This window comes from Oryctolagus cuniculus, chromosome 13, assembly GCF_051225735.1.
Source record: "Oryctolagus cuniculus isolate XC-2025 breed Fujian yellow rabbit chromosome 13, ASM5122573v1, whole genome shotgun sequence".
Classification (NCBI taxonomy): domain Eukaryota; kingdom Metazoa; phylum Chordata; class Mammalia; order Lagomorpha; family Leporidae; genus Oryctolagus; species Oryctolagus cuniculus.
Genome location: NC_142879.1, coordinates 28,743,318 through 28,762,173, shown reverse-complemented (window position 1 = coordinate 28,762,173; position 18,856 = coordinate 28,743,318). Strand labels below are relative to the sequence as shown.

General features: G+C 43.8%; 1 protein-coding gene across 1 annotated transcript in view; it reads left to right on the top strand.

Annotated features, from left to right (window-relative positions):
• Positions 1 to 18,856, top strand: part of PTPN14 (protein tyrosine phosphatase non-receptor type 14) — a 193,136-nt gene that overhangs the window by 86,549 nt on the left and 87,731 nt on the right. Inside the window, exon 3 of the mRNA XM_002717512.6 lies at positions 5,506 to 5,675. Within this exon, the coding sequence (XP_002717558.4) occupies positions 5,506 to 5,675 (170 nt within the window). The remainder of the gene's footprint in view (positions 1 to 5,505; positions 5,676 to 18,856) is intronic.

The following is an 18,856-nucleotide window of genomic DNA, read 5'->3' as shown; positions in this document are numbered from 1 at the left end:
GAGGGGTCTTCCATCTGATGATTCACTCCCCAATTGGCCACAATGGCCAGAGCTGTGCCGATCCCAAGCCAGGAGCCAGGAGCTTCTTCCTGGTCTCCCCCGTGGGTACAGGGGCCCAAGGACTTGGGCCACACTCTACTGCTTTCCCAGGCCATAGCAGGAAACTGGACTGGAAGTGGAGCAGCCAGGTCTCGAACCGGCGGCCAAATGGGATGCTGGGGCTTCAGGCCAGGGCACTAACCCACTGTGCCACAGCGCTGGTCCCTTCCCTTTTTGTCTTTGTCTTCGTTGAGAATATAATGTGACCTCTTAATTAGTTCAGTGTCACTCCTGTGGTTTTAGTTGAGTTCTGTGTCTGTTTTCTAGGGTTTTTTCCCTGTCTGGTGAGTTTTCATCCTCCTGTGCGTGCCGAGGCCTTCAGCCTCAGAAGTGTCCTCTTGACTATGAGATTTGCGTCCTAATTCTATGTTACTCTGCAGTTTCTTTCCTTGTGCTTTTATGAAGAGGTTGGCTGGAAGCATGGAGGTGGTGCAGCTGTTGAATATAGATGGATCAGTTGTGGAAATCCCGGACCTAACCAGAACAGAGTTTGATTGCACACATGTTGTTTTTTGAGGTTATCCAGCCACTGTGCAGTAATTTATTTTCCAAAGCCATTGGATTGTATTGCATGAAGTGCTGTTCAGAGTCTGCTTATGGCCATTATTTGCAGTTATTTTCCAAGCCTCAGTGAGACTTTTAATGCTTGTATGTAACTCCTGTGCACATTACGTGAAGCCACACTGAATCTGTTTCTTAGTTTACAATGGAAATACTGCATAAGAAAGGCAACCTATTACAACTTAAAATTCTGCTTATGAATGATAAATGCTTGCAGAAAGATGATGGGTTTAATCTTAAGTAATGATCAAGACTGCATCTATAACGCCTACAGATAGCATGAAAGCATGGGCCACAAAATTGGGAAAATGAAACCTTTCAAAAATCTATTCCTATTATTAGTTAATGTGCGGGATAATACATCTCTTTAAAGTAAGTGAACAAGGAAATCGAAAACACTCCAAACTAGTTTTCAGTAGACTTTTTAAAATTGCAGCTCTAAATTTACAACAAAATTGAGCAAAAGTTTCAGAGATCTCGATATCTCTTTATCTCCCTGACCAGCTCCCCCAAACTATTTTTAAAGGCTTTTATTCTCTAGAATCCTTTCTCTCTCTCTCTCTTTTTATTTTTTTTATTTTTATTTTTTATTTTTGACAGGCAGAGTGGACAGTGAGAGAGAGAGAGAGACAGAGAGAAAGGTCTTCCTTTTTGCCATTGGTTCACCCTCCAATGGCCGCCGCGGCTGGTGCGCTGCGGCCGGCGCATCGCGCTGATCCGAAGCCAGGAGCCAGGTGCTTGTCCTGGTCTTCCATGCGAGTGCAGGGCACAAGTACTTGGGCCATCCTCCACTGCACTCCTGGGCCATAGCAGAGAGCTGGCCTGGAAGAGGGGCAACCGGGACAGAATCCGGCGCCCCGACCGGGACTAGAACCCGGTGTGCCGGCGCCGCCAGGCAGAGGATTAGCCTACTGAGCCACGGTGCCGGCCTCTCTCTCTTTTTTTAAAGTTTTTATTTACTTATTTGAAAGAGTTACACATAGAGAGAAAAGGAGAGGCATAGAGAGAGAGAGAGAGAGAGGTGTTCCATCTGCTGGTTCCTTCCCCAATTGACTGTAATGGCCAGAGCTGTGCCAGTCTGAAGCTAGGAACCAGGAACTACTTCTGGGTCTCCCATGCAGGTGCAGGGGCCCAGGACTGGGCCGTCTTCTAGCAGAGAGGGGGATCGGAAGCGGAGCAGCCAGCACTCTCAACTGGCACACATATGGAATGCTGGCACTTCAGGCAATAGCCTTACCTGCTACGCCACAGTGCCAGCCCCCAAGTATCTTTTCATAATATCCAGACAGTAGCACTTTAAAACTAAAATATTTGTACACCAATTTGCCAAAGAAGAAACTAATGGATTTTTGAGTGCAGCCTACATTTGTGCCTCCTCTGTTAAAATGTAAAGTCCCAAACCAAGGAAGTCAGGAAACTATTCACATTAAAAAATGACATTTTACTTTGGCTCTCCCTATACTGTTTCACTGTGGTGTGGCCTCAGTAATTGGTTCAAAGAGGTGGCTCCTCTCTCTGGAAACTAGTTATCAGCCGTCTTTTCTCATCATTGCAATAAACTCGTTGCAGAACCTATGGCCCCAGAGCTGTGAGCATTAGATGGGCCTGGCTGACAATTGGCTGTTTACTCACATGATGCATGTCATGGGTCATGCAGGCACTGCATTCTGCTTGGAATCATCTACCACCTTCTCTTCATGTGGCAGTGTTTAGCAGTGAGGCTTGGCTTCCAGAACCAAGCCACAGTTTCAGTTGGTAGATCAGTTAGGAAGAGGCCCAGCGTGGTCTCGGCTGGTCTCCACAGAATTAATGGTTCCTTGGACAGTGCACAGGAAGTTGACGGGTGCACATGTTAGATGCCGTGAGACTTCAGGCTCCGATTTCTGCTTCCTGCATGGCACCGTGTAGATGCGGCAGAGTGAGTGTGGGCTGCGTTGTGTGCTTGGGCAGGGCAGTGTAGGAACTTGGAGTTCAGTAACTTTACACCACAGAGCAAGGGTAGAGCTCAACAAGAAAACTGCTTTGGGGATGGATTCATAATCCGGTGTGGGGATGGCAACGAGCTCAGGAATGGTTTCTCCTTCCTGCTGGACGACCGGACTCAGCCCCTCTAAAATTAGGATGGATGTGCCCTCTCGATTACCTCTCTTAGTTCTGCCCTGGGCTGGAAACCCCATTTCTTGAGTAGTTGTAACTGCATGGAGAGTCACTCTGTAATACTATGTCCTCTGGAAAATGCTATATTGTAGCAATCTATAATCTGATGCCACAGATTAGGCTTTCCCATTCGAGGTGGTTTGCAGTCTACTTTAGCACTGTGTAATGTTAACTGTCATTCAAGATACTTCTGTGATTTCTGTTGTACTTCAGTATACTCCTTTTCAACATGTATGTGTGTGCACATCTGTTGTATGCATGCATGTGTATGGAAGTGTGTGTACCCCATTCTTTCTCTATGTATGTTTTGTGCGGAGGGATGTCAGGTTGTGTTTAAGTATCTGTATGGGTGGGAATGTGAAAAGGAAATTTAAACTACTAGCCTTCAAGGCACAGAGGCAATAACATTTTTAATTGTTTTTTTTGCAAAGTTAGTTGTCAAAAAGTGTAGATGTTAATGTGACCCCTTTATAATTTGAGTGTTACTAATTTGGGCAAATATTATGATTTGAGTATGAACCATAAAAATATCCCCCAGATGTCAAAATGACAGTTAGTGAGAGATAACACGTCAGGGTTAGCTAGGTAAGCAGTTGTGGAGCTTGCTCTTCCTTCCTTATCCATACTGACAACAACACGGCAATCACAGTTTACATATAACTCATTGATCCATGCAGCCTAAGTGCTAGTCATCCCAGATACGGTGGGATGCTCATTGGCAGTGCTGTGCTCCCTGGAGGAATTCGGTGTAACGTAGACCTGCCTTGGAGCCTTCTCAGTTAAGTTTGCTAAAATAAGTACCCACATTACCTCATTTTAAGGTTAGCCTAAGCCTGTATCATAGACCTGCAGGAGAGCGTCAGAGTGTGTCTGGGGACCCCGTAAATACTGGTAAATGAGACTCGCTAGAAGATCTTCCGTGAGGTACTGCTTTGTGATTAGTTTTTCTTATACCTTTGAAATTTTTATTTTATTTATAGATGGTCCAGCTTCTACTTTTGTCTGCGTTTTTCTGGTTTGCTTCCAGATAACCTTTGTGTCCTAATTCTGTGCTGTATAGAGATGCCAGCCCTGCTGACAGAGACTCTTGGGGTTTGCTTGCTGTCATGTGCTAGTGATGACACTGGCATGGTAACTCCCACAGCAGCAGTGACATCTGTGAGCACCCGCTTACCACAGGCGTGGCTGACAGACGTCCTCTTACACCCTGTGGGTGAACGTTGTGTTCATCATCCCATTTTACAGATGAGAGAGCTCTGACAGTCGAGGGGGCTCAGTGTGAAGTTACTGAGACCCGTGAGCACCAAAGCTGGGAGGTGACTTAGCACCAAAGCCTGTTTTCTTTCCCTTCAACCACATTTCCTCAATTTCTTCACTCACATCGGAACGACTGGTGGGCTCACTGAAGCCAGGAAATGCACAATATTGTCAATTCACTCAAGCCAGTTTGTTCGAAGTTGATAGAAATATTTGAGAAATACACAGATTTCTCATGTGAACTTGTCCCTTGTTGGAACTTCATGGAGAAAAACCGATCAAATTGTTGCCCCCACCTGCAAATAAATCCATTTAAAACATGCATGAGAGCGTTGGGTATGCAGCTTCGTGTGGGCAGGCATGCCTCTAGTTTTCTGGGGCATTCGAGTCCCGGCTTCATCAGCGCCTCTGGGTCAAGGCCCGGGTTGATCCGGGTTACAGCAGTTGGAGTAGGAACATCAATGTAAGAATATCTTTGGAAATTAAACATTGTAGTGCTGACGTTCTTTTGAAGGCAGGTTCCCAGGGGTGCTGTAAACCATCCTAGGCTATAATTGAAATATAAAAGAATCTTCAAAAGCAATGATGTGTTTTTTTTCTATGATTGTTGTGCTAATCCTGAAATCCCAAGCATGAATTAATATAAAGATGGGATTGGGTGCATAAAAGTACCTGTTTTAATCATTTAGCATGTTGTTCAAAACTGAACTGGTTGAAGCTTCAAGTCTGAGAGTGAGACTCTCACTTTCATCTATCAAATCCCACCATAATTTGCCAAGAGCAGCCATCAGGGGCTCCTGTGGCAGCTGTGAAGAGGAGATCCTTCCAATCTCTGAGCTTGATACCAGGAGAGATTTGCGGCAGCTCATGTATAATAACGTGGTGGAGGGCGATTTTAAAGTGCTTCATTAAAACTCCAAAAGAGTAAATAAGTTTCCTGTTGAAATCTGGTACTGCATGAAAACACTCTGTAGAACAGAGGCGTTCAGCTGGCAGAACGTTTTGTCTTAGGGGGTCAGTAGTACGTTTCTTTGCAGCAGGTGTGAGAACTGTGTTGGCCCTTGCCAGCTTGTTGCATGTGACAGCATGAGGCATTCAGAAGGCACAGAGCAAAGCCGGCCTTCCGATGTTAGGAGCAGGTCAGCTCCATCCTCACCCTGCACACACAACTCCCTTTACCTGATGTAGATGCATCAGGGCCCACATGCGTAGACATTAGCAGGGGGTAGGACTACTGAGTGTTGGGTATGGCATGGTGTGGGTCTAGTGTTGTGGATACAGTGATTTTTCTTTTTAAATTATCCCAAAGATAGTAAAGCTAGATCCTTGTGTAGGGGCCGGGGAACCAGAAACACTAGGATGCTGTTTGCTGTGTGGTCTTGGGGTGCTTGCGGTGAGAATGAACTGATGCTATTTTATCCTTTCATCTAGACGCATTACTTCGGCCTTTGGTTTCTCAGCAAGAGCCAGCAAGCACGATGGGTGGAGCTGGAGAAACCCCTGAAGAAACATCTGGACAAATTTGCTAATGAGCCTCTGCTATTCTTCGGAGTCATGTTCTATGTGCCAAATGTGTCATGGCTTCAGCAAGAGGCCACAAGGTAGGTGCAGTCCCCACCCCCCTGCATTCCATCTGCAGGTGTGGACTAACTGTGAGCCTTCCACTGAAGCAGATGAGCTGGTTGAGGGAGGGGTGTGTCTGTGTGTAGTGCGGAGAGGGTGGGGTAGTTGGGAACTGTTTCCTTGTAGCTTTGCAGCTTTCCCATTTCGGTGGAATCTGTGTAGCCAGTAAGGCAGTAGTGATACTGAGCCAGTCAAGAGTCTCACAGTCATGAAGTATCAGTTGGAGATGGAGTAATATTAAAATGCTAGAATTTAGAAAGAAAGAAACCACCCAGGAATGTTCTGTCCACTTGCTTCCTTGAATGTCTCCAAACAGAATGAAGTAGCAGACTTTGGATTTGAGATAGTGAGGGTACCTAAAGTGAAGGAGGAAAATGTTGAGAAGGCAGAGTTTTGGTTGTCCCAACTTAAATAAGAGGAGACAGGAAGGCCATAGGAGAGAGGAGACCAGGGTACGGCTCCCACCCTGCTGTACCTTTGAAATGAGAGTTTCCCCTCTCATCTGTAAAACCAGAGAATTGATGAGTTCACAAAGTTCTGATAGTCTGTGACTCAGTGAATGAAACCACGTCCATCTCTGTGTTGTACAGTTCACTCATCACTAGTTTTCCATTACAATACCTGGTGAGTCTCCCCATCCAATGGGTATTTCCAGTAGGAAAGGGAATAACATACATTCTCCTCCTCTTTGCACCTTTTAATTGGGCCATGGCACTCAGAGAGCTTGGGCAGCTCAGCCAGTGACATGCTTAGAAGGAGGAGCACTGTCTGCTCGCTGATCACTCGTGTAGAGTTTTAGAGTTTAAATTTCTGAAATAAGAATGCAGTTGAAATTTCTGTATACATTTTTAGCTGATTGTTTCTGGTTGTGTCCCCCCCCCCCCCCGCTCCCATCAGAAGTTGTTACACAGGTGCATATGTGCAGACAGAAGCTATATTAACTCTTTTTCAGTTGTAGAAATCCTAGTTTTCAGTGTTTCATGTGATTTTCATTTGAAGCACTTGGATGTTTACTGTTGTATACAAGGAAGTATTAACGCCTTAGACTGAGAAGGTTCCCACTGACTTCGGAATCCTTGGGTACTTCACGCAATGCTGGGAATGCAGCATTTGGTTGATACATAGCTGTTCATTCTTGGCTTTCGGGTCATTAAGTGCAAGGCAATGAGTAACAAGGGTGAAGCAGTGGCTGTAAAGTACTGGACACTGGGAAAAGTTCTGGAGCCGGCGCTGTGGTGTAGTGGGTAAAGCCACTGCCTGCAGTGCTGGCATTCCATATGGTCCTAGTTTGAGTCCCAACTACTCCAGTAGTTGGACTACTACCTCCCTGCTAATGCGCCTGACAAAGCAGCAAAAGATGGCTCAGGTCCTTGGGTCCCTGTACCCATGTGGGAGACCCAGATGAAGCTCCTGGCCTGAACCAGTGGGTGGAAGATCTCTCTCTCTCTCTCTGCCTTTCAAATAAATAAATAAATATTAAAAAAAGAGAAAAGTTCAGGTTGTAGGGAAGATGGAGTGTTGTTACTCTAGGTAAACTTACAAGGCCTGTTGTTGAGGGAGAGCTGATACAATGGTGTGGGACTCAGAAATTGTGCTTGTCTGAAATTAAAGAAAAAGGATTATTTAAGCTTGGAAAAATGAGGTCTTTGCAAGGGACACAGGCGCTGCCTTTAGATATTTGGAGACTGCTTTGTGAGGAGGGGATTCTTTGTTACCCTGGTGCACAGAATGAGGGCCTACGATAAGTGAAGTTCAAGGAATGGGAAGGCTTTGGCAATTTGGCTCAACATAACACCGTAACTTTTGATAACTAAAGCCATATAAAAGTGGAAACACAAGACAGAAATACAGTCATACACTGAAACAAAAGTGTTTAAATCTCAAAAATTGAAGTATAGACTAAGAAGTTACAGTGGGGGTGATGGAGCATGGGGATTAGAAAGGACTTCTTTGCTTTTACTTTAGTATTTCTTATTGCTTAAATAGCCTGATTCATTTAAGATAGTTTCATTAGGAGAGAAAGAAGTATTTTCCAGCACAGACTTTTTTTGGGGTTAATTAATTTATTAGTTTATTTTTTAAGGACTACAAATTTCATAAGTACAACTTTAGGAATGTAGTTATTCTTCTTTCCACCATACCCGCCCTCTCACCCACACTCCCACCCCTCTCCCCTTCCCAGTCCCATTCTCCATTAAGATTCATTTTCAATTAACTTTGTACACAGAAGACCAACTCTATGTTAAGTAAAGATTTCCACAATTTGCACACACACACACACACACACATAACAAAGAACTTTTTGAGAGCTAGTTTTACAGTTAACTCTCATAATACAACGCATTGAGAATAGAGGTCCTGCATGGGAAGTTAGCGCACAGTGACTCCTGTTGTTAATTTAACAATTAACACTCTTATGTGTGACATCAGTGACCACCCAAGGCTCTTGACATGAGCTGCTTGGGAATCCACACACTCTGTCAGTATTTAGATAAGGCCATAAGCAAATTGAAAGTTTCTCTCCTCCCTTTAGAGAAAAGTACCTCCTTCTTTGGCCACTTCTTTCCGCTGGAGTCTCACTCACAGAGATCCTTCATGTAGAACATTTTTTGCCATAGTTTCTTGGCTTTTGATGCTTAAAATGCTCTCACGAGATTTGCATCCAGACCAGGAAGCCTGATTCTGAGGTCAGAGTGTTATTTAAAGTGATTGTCATTCTAGGAGTCTGCTGTAAGGACTGCTTCCCCTGTCCAACACAGATTTTTGAAACTGTTACTCTCATTTGATCAGAAAAGCCAACAAGAAAAGATTTAAAAGTTTGAAGGACAATTTTAGATTTAAACATTGGAATTAGACTATGTAGAGTTCAGGTCTAATCTTCCTTTTATGGCAAAGGGTGCTTAAAGTTAGGAGTTGGGTTGGCGTGAGGAGTTCGTGAGGCTTCCACTGTCTCCCCTCATTGCAGAAATTTTTGTTGCCCTCGAGGGGCCCTAAAACTGGAGTGTACCAATGGTTGTCAGAGCCAATGAAAAGCTTAAGCTGGAAAGAGAGGAATAAAGAGAAAACAGTGTTGTAGATAAAGGAATGAAAGCTGAGAAGAGGAGAAAGCAAAGAAAAAGAATAAGAGTTATGAATATTCTCAACAGGGTCCCAGGTGGAGTTCAGGAAGACTCTGGGGCTGTAAGGGACTGAAGAACACCTGGCTTGGACAGAGTACCATTTTTAAAGTTTTCTGAGTTTGGTGTTAGAGATGAAGAGATGAGCTGAACTCAGGGGAAGAATGCCACTAACTCAGTTTGGGGAATTTGACCCTTCTTTGGGGTTTCTAGAAGCATCTGAGGTCCGAACTGGATCTTGAAACTGCCTCCCAGGCAGAGCAGCCAAGGGAAGCCACGGTGGTGGGGCAGGATTCCAGGGGAATGTTTCACAAGAGGCCTCAACAACATTCATTAGGAGCAGGTTAATGATTAACTCACCAGTCAGCCACTGTTACCTGAGTTCCAGGTGGGGAAGGGCTTTGGCATCGCTGAGAGCACCTGGGATCTGCGGTGTCTGACACAAAGCACTCAGTCTTTGTGATGCTCCGCAGAGTAAGGCATTTGCATAGATTAGAAATAGAAATCTGCCTTTCATTTGCGGGCAGCCCTTTGGAGGAGGCAACCATTCAGCCATCTGTGCTTGAAAAATAAGCCTTTGTCTGGAGCCAACCAAACTTGTTTTCACCCAACACATGTTTGCCTTGGTTTGGCTGTTCTGTCTGAGAATAAAACAGGTTCCATAGCACTCGCCATGTTTCTCTCTGCATAGAGAGTCTGGAATTCATATGCTAGGTTGTTTAATGTATATGAGAACACACACACACACACACACACACACTTGTAGAAGAAGATATACCTAAGAGATGCTTATCTCCTGTCTTGTCCCCAGACAGTCCCACCCATGAAAATTTGCAGGAACAATACAGCAAAAAATGAGAGCATGGTGTTGATTGCAAAGTGTTTAGTAAGGCGACTGACTGGTAAAATTCTCAAGTCCAAATGGAAAATAGAGAAGCACTGCTTTCCTGACATCCCTCTGGCATTCTAGGTCTCGTCTCATCTGCTGCTGTGACTTTTCAGGAACAGATCTCTTCTTCAGAGCAGGGACCTGCTAATACACTCTTCAGTGTGTGCAAGTCCGCTGCTCTCTTAAGGCAATAATTGAATAAGAAGACAAAAGGTGCAAAAAGAATTCACACAGGAGTAGAAATAAAAGGGGGAAAAATCCCTCGTATTATTACAGAAGTGTGAAAAAAATTGGTGAAGAGGACACAGTAGTAGACAGATGGGGGATGAGTCATGCAACCATAGGATTTAAGGAGATTAAGAACCGCTGAGTTTGTTAACCCCACTCCAAACTGCAAGATGTATTACTGCAGGGCATTCGAAATGGCAGTATTCTCCGTTCTGTTAAAATGACTCAAGGGACGGGACCACCACAGCTTTTTTCCATTCTGCTTTCTTTCTCATATTACTGTTAGCCAGTTTTTTTTGTTGTTGTTCAGCCAAGGGACTGTTGCTAGCAGTTCATCTCTGCTCACCCCCCCCCCCCCATTATATTCTCCTCCTGACTCAAAGGGAAGATTTTTGTAATGTGTTTTAATGATTTGCATAGCAACAGGCTCATTATAAACACATGGCTTTTAGATTTTTCTGGATCCAGAAAGAAAAAAGATCAGCAAGAGGTGGAGAAATTCTTAGTCAAACAGAAGGATACTTAATAACAGCCAGGGGAAGCCAGAAAACCACAGCCAGGATTGCTGCTTTTAGTTTAGGTCTGGCGTTTCTTCCAAGTCTTCCTCGAGCGAGGAAGTCCCACTGTCATTTTCTTTAATACTAAGGAGAAAACTCGAAAAAATAATTTTTGAAGAGTGAATTTAGGCTTCAGTGTTTAATAAGTTAATGAGTTCATGTGTGTTTTTTAAAATTTTTAATTCTGGGTCATTTTTCTTTTTCTTTTTTTTTTTCTTTTTACCAGACACCTTGGTCTTTGCATTACTACTACACAATGCAAGGACCCTTATCTAATGAGATCAGGTGACAGTTCCTCTGCTCCCAGGACATGCCTGTAGCTTACCTCTTTGGTTGGGCTGTTCACTCTTTTAGTGGTGAGCACTCTGCAGAAATAGCATAGTGCAACTACCACTGTGGCCAACAGTCTTAGTCCACTGTGTACATCTGGAGGAGACTCTAGGTCTGTCGGGCAAGTTCCAAGTGTTGTATTATGATGACTGGGCCCCAGTTCTTGTCTCTGACACAAGAAGGAATTCAAGGATGACATGTAAATAAAGATCAATGGAGAAGCTGGATTTATTTGCATGTACGATGAAAATATATACTCAACAAGGAGTGTGGGCATGCTTTAGAGAGAGCTGCTTTGCTGGAGACTTAAGGGGAAGTATCTGGGCAGGGCTTAATCGACTAATAAGGAACAGAGTTTGGGGGCGGGGCTAAGTACTGTCCATCTCCTTGCCTTTTTGGAGAAATTTTGCAAGTGTCGTGGCATCAGGTACACAATGGGAGTGGGAATGTCAGCCATGATAATTTTGTTATAGTAACTTTATAGTGAGCCCAAGGTCTTTGAGAATGTGTATAGTAGGCAACTCTCTAGGACAGTTTTGGGCCAGTGCTGGTTCTAAGCAGCAGCTTTGTGAAAGATACAGTTTTAAAGCCGCACGGACACGGGTTAAGGATTTGGGTGGTACAGCTTGGGTTGCAGGGAGGGGCTGGCGACCTCAGCTCCTCCTTGCTAGCTACCTTCTTATCTGCATCACAACTCTCTGTCTAGTGGGAGCCCCTTGTGTGTTTTCCATGTGTCATGGCTGCTGAAGGCCCCTGCTCTTAGGGCCGTTATTTGCATCACCAACTCTCCAAAATCCTGCGCCACAGGCTCTCTGCTAGCCCAGTGCCAGGCCATGCTTCCTGGCCGCCATTACCAGAAAGGTTTTAAAAATACCTCATCCACGTATGGACTTGTGTGGGGCCTTCTTCAAAGTTATAGGCAGCTCCCCTCTGGGAAGAAATGACTGGACCAGCTGTCTGTCAGCCAGCCGGAGAAAAATGCCCACATTTAAAACTGCCGTTCAGCAGTGTAGGCGCCCTGCGGAGCGTAAGTGCAGTTTTTGGTGATGATGAGTGGCACAGGAGTTAGGTTCTTACATTTTTAGGCTATAACAGAGACTTTTCTTCTAATCACACATTAGGGTCTGTGGCATATATATGGGATAGCCAGATTAGGGGAAGTCCTGTGTTCCCATAAGGAGCCAAGTGGTGTTTTGGGGGAGAGTGTGTTTAATTACATTTCAGGAAGTCGTTCCAGTGACCTTACAAAAGCTTTCTTCACCTTTCCTTACTTGTAAATACCAATGCTTTTCCCTCTTAGACTCCTGTGGCTGCCTTGTGTGCGATTGTAAGCAAGTTACTGTTCAACCAGTGTTTAAAGTGTCTCCTTGAAACGCTCTAATTATGGTAGGGCTTCCATTTCCTTTTACAGCATCCTTTATTTTGTTCCTCTGGTTCTTTTAGTTCTTTTATGATTTTGAAATGTCACTTTAATGGATATTTAAAGTTTGCTTGTGGGCTGGGGAATAGGGACTCCCTTCAAGTCAGATTTGAAACTCAGCATAAATTTCCCATGGATCATATAATTTGCTGAGACTGGCAAGTCTTCCTCCTGGCCAGCTCCAGCTAGTGAATGGGATCTTGTTCTCTCTCTGTGTTACTGAGAATGCGATTGTTTCTACAGATAGTTCAGATATTTTAAAATGCAATTTATACTAGGGTCTAATCTCAAACATTCTGTGTGGTTAATATAATATATGATTTTTTAAAAAAATTTATTTGAGAGGCAGACTTATAGAGAGGGGAGAGACAGAGATAGAGAGAGAGAGGTCTTCCACCTGCTGGTTCTCTCCCCAAATGGTCACAGTGGTAAGAGCTGAGCTGATCCGAAGCCAGGAGCCAGGAGCTTCTTTTGGGTCTCCCACGTGGGTGCAGGGGCCCAAGGACTTGGGCCATCTTCTACTAAATGTTTCTGATATTTTTTCCCTTAAGGGTATAGAGAAAAAATTGTAAAATAATGTTCTTCAGTAATATCACTTCACATAATTTATTATTCATTGTAGGTACCCTATAATAAGAGAACATCAGAATTTCAAAAGGGAATAAATAGCATCATTTGTATTTCGAAAGGGATCTTCATATGGTTAGCATTCTTTAATGCACCTGAAAAGTTTGATTTGCTCTCTTTATGAAGTAAGTAATGCTTGGCTGTATGCTTAACCATTAGGAAAGCACACCTCCCAGGAACCTTTGCTTAATTTAAAGTGCCCATGGTTATTACCATTTGGTTAATGTGTGCATGTTAATATTTTATAGTCTATTTGAAACTTCTCAAAAGCAAACACAAATGTGGTATTTATGTTAAGCTGTTTTGAAAACAACATTTTCTTAAGGGAACTGATCTTGTCTTTCATGAAGTCTCTGATTTTCAGAGGTTCATTCATTGATTCCAAATGTTCCTGGTTAGTGCTGCGTTCTAAGACTGAGGAGATGCAGTGTTAAACCCATGGAATAAAGGTTTGTAATGCAGCATGGGTTAATTTGAAACATTGTTTTTTTCAAAGGCTGAGTAGAATATAAGGATGGCCACTGGGGTGTTTACTTCTCACAAGAGATGGAGAGAGGGGAAGAACAAACAGAGCAAAGGAAGCAGTGTTTTTTTTGTTGAAGCATGCAAGCTATGCTTTTGGGATTTTTTAAGATTTTATTTATTTACTTGAAAGTCACAGAGAGTACACATGCTATTTGAAAGTCACACAGAGTACACATGCACGTGCGAGAGAGATCATCCACTGGTTCACTCCCCAATGGCTGCAGTAGCCAGGGCTGGGCTAAGTTGAAGCCTGGAGTCAGGAGCTTCTTCTGGGTCTCCCATGTGGGTGTGGGGGCCTAAGCACTTCAGCCATCCTCCACTGCTTTCCCAGGTGTTAGCAGGGAGTTGGATCAGAAGTGGAGCAGCCGGGACTCAAACTACATGGGGAGCCTGCACTGCAGACAATGACTTAATCCGCTGTGCCACAGCACTAGCCCCTGGATTTTTTAAAGACATCGCCTCCTTATAAAGGATTCCTAAGATTTGTAGAGGCATCATTATGATGAGTGGGAATGGGAATGGCATGCTAATTTCAAAAATAGATTTTAAAAGATCTTGGGGTAGGCACAGAGGGTAGATGTTTTAGACCCCCTTGCCACCCTTTTTTCCGGAATGTCAGTGTCCAGGCATTAAGTTGAGGTGGAGTGGATAGGGAGAGAGAAGAGAAGTGATACATGCTCTGTATCCACATGAAAGAGACTCACTGCATCCGAGCAGACAGGATGTAGGAAGTACAGAATCTGCGACCTCTGAACTTCCCAGACTGAGAATGTAAGACTTCTGTGAGGTTCTGTGGAAGAGTGTAGTGTGCATTCCATCCTTGGAATTTCATAGTAGTACTGATGATTGTGATGAGCATTTATGTGAAGGCACTGTGTTTTATAAGTGATGGCCTTTTTAGCTCTTACTAGAACCCAATGGAGTGGGCACTATTACGAGTCTCAGAAATTCATGTTGTTGTTGTTGTTTTTTATAGGCAGAGTTAGACAGGAAAAAGAGAGAGAGAGAGACAGAGAGAAAGGTCTTCCTTCCATTGGTTCACCCCCCAGATGGCCGCTACGGCCAGCGCGCTGCACCGATCCGAATCCAGGAGCCAGGTGCTTCCTCCTGGTCTCCCATGCGGGTGCAGGGCCCAAGCACTTGGGTCATCCTCCACTGCCTTCCCGATTCACAGCAGAGAGCTGGACTGTAAGAGGGGCAACCAGGACAGAACCCGGTGCCCCGACCGGGACTAGAACCCGGGGTGCCGGCACCGCAGGCGGAGGATTAGCCTAGTGAGCCACAGCGCCGGCCGAAATTCATGTTTTTTAAGTAAGACGACTTTTTTTCTAAACAAGTGGAGATTTCAGTCATGATTTAAATCTTTTATATTACTTTGCCAGAGAAATATATCCATGCATACCTCCTCTCACCCGCTTATTGTAGTAACAGGAAGTTTGGTTTCCATTAAACTGTTGGCAAAGAAATCCAGGGGCCCGAAGTACTAGTGAAATCAGAGGTTATAAACCGGGACTAGGAGGGCCAGTGCTGGTGTCCAGGTGCGTTTGTTTCACGAGGGTCATTTTGGAAAGAATTGAGTTGAGTTCAGGTGCTTTACAGGTAGAAATGCACTATCTAGCTTGGCCCAGTTCCCAGCTCCCTGTAGAGCTGTGGTTGACAACGTTTATTCCTTCATATGTGACCTAGCTGAGCTTGTAGATATTGGGGTTGTGGCATCAGGTACTTACTCTTTCCATGCAATTTGAAATGCCTCTAAATGGGGCAGCCCATACCTCCTCAATGGCCTGGGTGATTTGATGCCACTCAGTATCCAACTGTTTTAATATTTCAGCTGCCTGACCAGAGACTGCAGATGGCTGAGCTGGGTATGAGAGTGTGTGCTCCCCTAAGTCCTTGTTTTGAACCTTTTTTCTGTGTTAGAATCTTTCCATGGTACTAGATTATGTGTGCCTGTACTTTCTGTTACAGAGATCGGCTCGAGTTTGTCGGATTTCCTCTCTTTATTGCTTTCAATTTGTGTCTCATTTCTGATTACCCATAAAAAGTGCATCCACGGCAAGGGTACCAAGTGCTTCATAGTCCCCCCAAAATGTCACCCAATTTGTAAACACTACCTAATTGAGAAAGAACAGTTTGCCTTCTATTAAGACAGATTACATTTTGAAACCCTCCAGATTACAGAGGCCAGTGGCTTTATTTTGCAGATGGAAGAACAGAGAACCAGAGCCATCAAGAGACTTTGCGCACGATTTACAGCTGCTTAGTGACAGAAGCCTGGCTTCCAGGCGGTCCTGGAATGGTTTTAGATGAATCAAGCATGCTGAAATGGGAGAGGACATGGATGGATTTATTTAAACTTTAAAGGTCTTTGCCAGTCCTCCCCTCCCCTGCCTTGTGACAGCTAAGACACACTGTTGAATCAGAAGGAATGAGTTGGGTCAAAGAGAAGGAAGTCGTTTAGACAGAGGACACAAAGGGTTGGGGGGAACCAGCACGTCTTTGAATAGAGTCCTTTAAGCAGTGAGCTTTCTGTAGAGATTGGAAGTAAGATGGGTTTTATTTAACATTTTTATCAGTGATCTCCAGCCCTGGGCACCTAGTGAAAGTGCCAAGCTTTCAGCTGACTTGAAGTGCTTTAGAAGAGCGGGAAATTGAGACATTGGAAATAAACAGTTGAAAGGTGTCCGTGAGTGTCAGGTTACCAGGTGTGACTGTGTAACAGTGATGCTGCTTTCTGGTGTCCTTTGTCAAAGCATGGGGTAACCGTAGCGGGCATGTTGCAACCCAGTTCAGTTTACAGCCACAGAACTCTGGTTCAAGGTCAGCCGTCAATCTTGGACTTGCCGCTGGGGAGAGTGAGTAGATACTTTGCCTGTTTTTTCCTGCCAGCACAGAAGTGAGTTACCGTTATTCAGAGCAAAGCCCAGCAAATCTGATGTAAGTTTAAGTAAAATACCAGTGAGATACTTGATACTTGAATAGAAAACCATGAAGGTGAAACCATGTTAGGAACTTATGTGTTTGACCAGCACAGATGTTTTGAAGAAGGCACGAGAGAGATTTGCAGTGATGACTCAAGTGAGAAACCCATAGATTCTGAGAAAACCTTGAAAGGGCTCCTAGTTTGCATCCTTTAAATAAATGACCAACTGTGAAAGCTGGAGAGTCAAGAGGGTACTGATGGGGAATTTGACTGGAAGTTCTTTATCTGCTAGAATGATCTTGTGTGGTTTGAAGGATTGTTAGACTTGGCAAAGAAATGGTTTTCAAGGAAAGTAATAGCTGGAAATAAACACAGTATACAAACAGAATTCCATTATAACAGAAGGAACACATGCTGGAGTCGGAAGACATCCTTCTCAGGTGTTTGGTTCACATTCAGCTCCACCAGCTCGTGCCATACAGTCCAGTGTCTGTACTTACAGTCAGAGATGATACAAGCATCGCTGTTGTAAGGAATTTTAAAAGCACCTATCGCAGTGTTCAGCACGTAGGAATTGGAGTAACACGTTATTTGATATAGTAGAAGGTGATGAGAAACTGCTGCAACCTCCAGGAAACTGTGCTGGTACAGGTTGAGCATCTGTAATTCAAAAATCTGAAATCTAAAGTATTTCAAAAATCTAAAACTTTTTTCAGTGCTCACACGCTGCTCAATCAGTAAAGTCTGTGCAAATATCTCAAAACCTGAGAAGCTCCAAACTCTGGAACACTTCCAGTCCCAAGCATTTCAGCTGAAGAATGCTTACTCTCTGTCAGTCACTTAATGACTCTCTCTGTCCCACAGTAATCAGAAACCTGTGGCAAGAGCATTCTGGGAAGTGTAGTTCAGCTTAGCAAGACTTTACAAAGCTACCACAAGACTTAGTACATAATTGATGATTAAACTCAAGTCATTATAGACTCTTTTTTATTAACTGTTCTATGGAGTATAGTCTTGGTACGGACTCATGAGTTCCAAAAATCAGAAATATCCCCCTCTAAAGACAAAGGGTTTGCTATCATTGAAGACAACTTCAAGTCTGACCCTTATTCTCTCAAGCACTTCCAAAAGGTGGAGCTGCAAAAAATAGTTTAAGCAAATTTTATGTTGTCATAAACATATATAAGGGAACTTCAAAATGTTTATGGGAAAGTGGAATTGAAAGGTATATTCTATTAGGTGCAATAATAGGACTCTTCAAAATGTTCATGAAAAAAAACACACAGATTGCAATTTTGTTGTAGCAAAGTAAATGTATCTTTTAATCCCCTTCTCTGTGACCATTCTGAAGTTTTCCAAGAAGGTTCGGCACTCATTTCCCACCCCTGCCTACAAGAAGAGCTGCAGCAGAGTGCCGGAGCTGGCCATGTGTCCTGTGCCGAGCAGGCTGAGGGCTGCAGGAGAAAGTGGGCCTGGCCTCAGAGCTTCCCAGATGGTCGACCAGCTGTTCAGGACGCTGAAGCCAGGGTGGCTGCACTGGACAGGCCAAGCTGACCTGATGCTAATCTCACAGTACTTGTAACTCGAAGAGGGTGTCATCTGAAAAGATAAACAGATTCCAGTGAAAGATTATTTAAGGAGATGACGGGCTCTTGTTGAGTGACAATTATTAAAAAAAAAAAAAAAAACTAAGAAATCAGAGTCCCCTTGGTTTTAAGTGTGGTCCTTCAGTGCTGTATATCATGATCCCTTGTTGCATTTTTTACAAAAAAATTATTTATTTATTTGAGAGAGCTATAGACAGAGGTAGAGACAGAGAGAAAGGTCTTCCATCCACTGGTTTGCTTTCCAAATGGCTGCAACGGCAGGAGCTGAGTGGATCCAAAGCCAGGAGCCAGGAGCTTCTTCTGGGTTTCCCATGCAGGTTCAAGGGCCCTAGCACTTGGGCCATCTTCCACTGATTTCCCAGGCCATGGCAGAGAGCTGGGTTGAAAGAGGAGCAGCCAGGACATGAATTGGTGCCAATATGGGATGCCAGTGCCACAGGTGGATGCTTAACCTACTAAGCCACAGCACTGGCCCCTCCTTTCAGATTTAAAATGATTATTGGCTAATTCATTGTATTGTGTGCTTATAACTAAAATGCAATTAGAAATCCATTCAGAGTTTTGAACATCTGTAGAAGGTTGACTTGTAGATGTTTGTACATTTACTCTGTGATACTTGTATTTTGCCTGAGCACACACATACTCATGTGACAATACTCAAGCATTTTTTTTCTTTTTACCCATGACCCCAGTATATATAATTAGTTAGCATTAAAATTAATGAGGAGGATCAATCTAGCTCTTGATCATGGGGAATAAAATAGATGAGTGCTATTTACTTGTCCAAGGTAGTGTTTGTGTAATATTATGAAGGGTGCTCATATTTAGAAATTGTGTGGATCTCCCCCCTTTACAGTTTTCACTTATGAAACACAGAGTTTTGTAGTAAGTGATATTACAGGTCATAAAGTTGGAAAGCTCTTCAAAGAAACCAGTC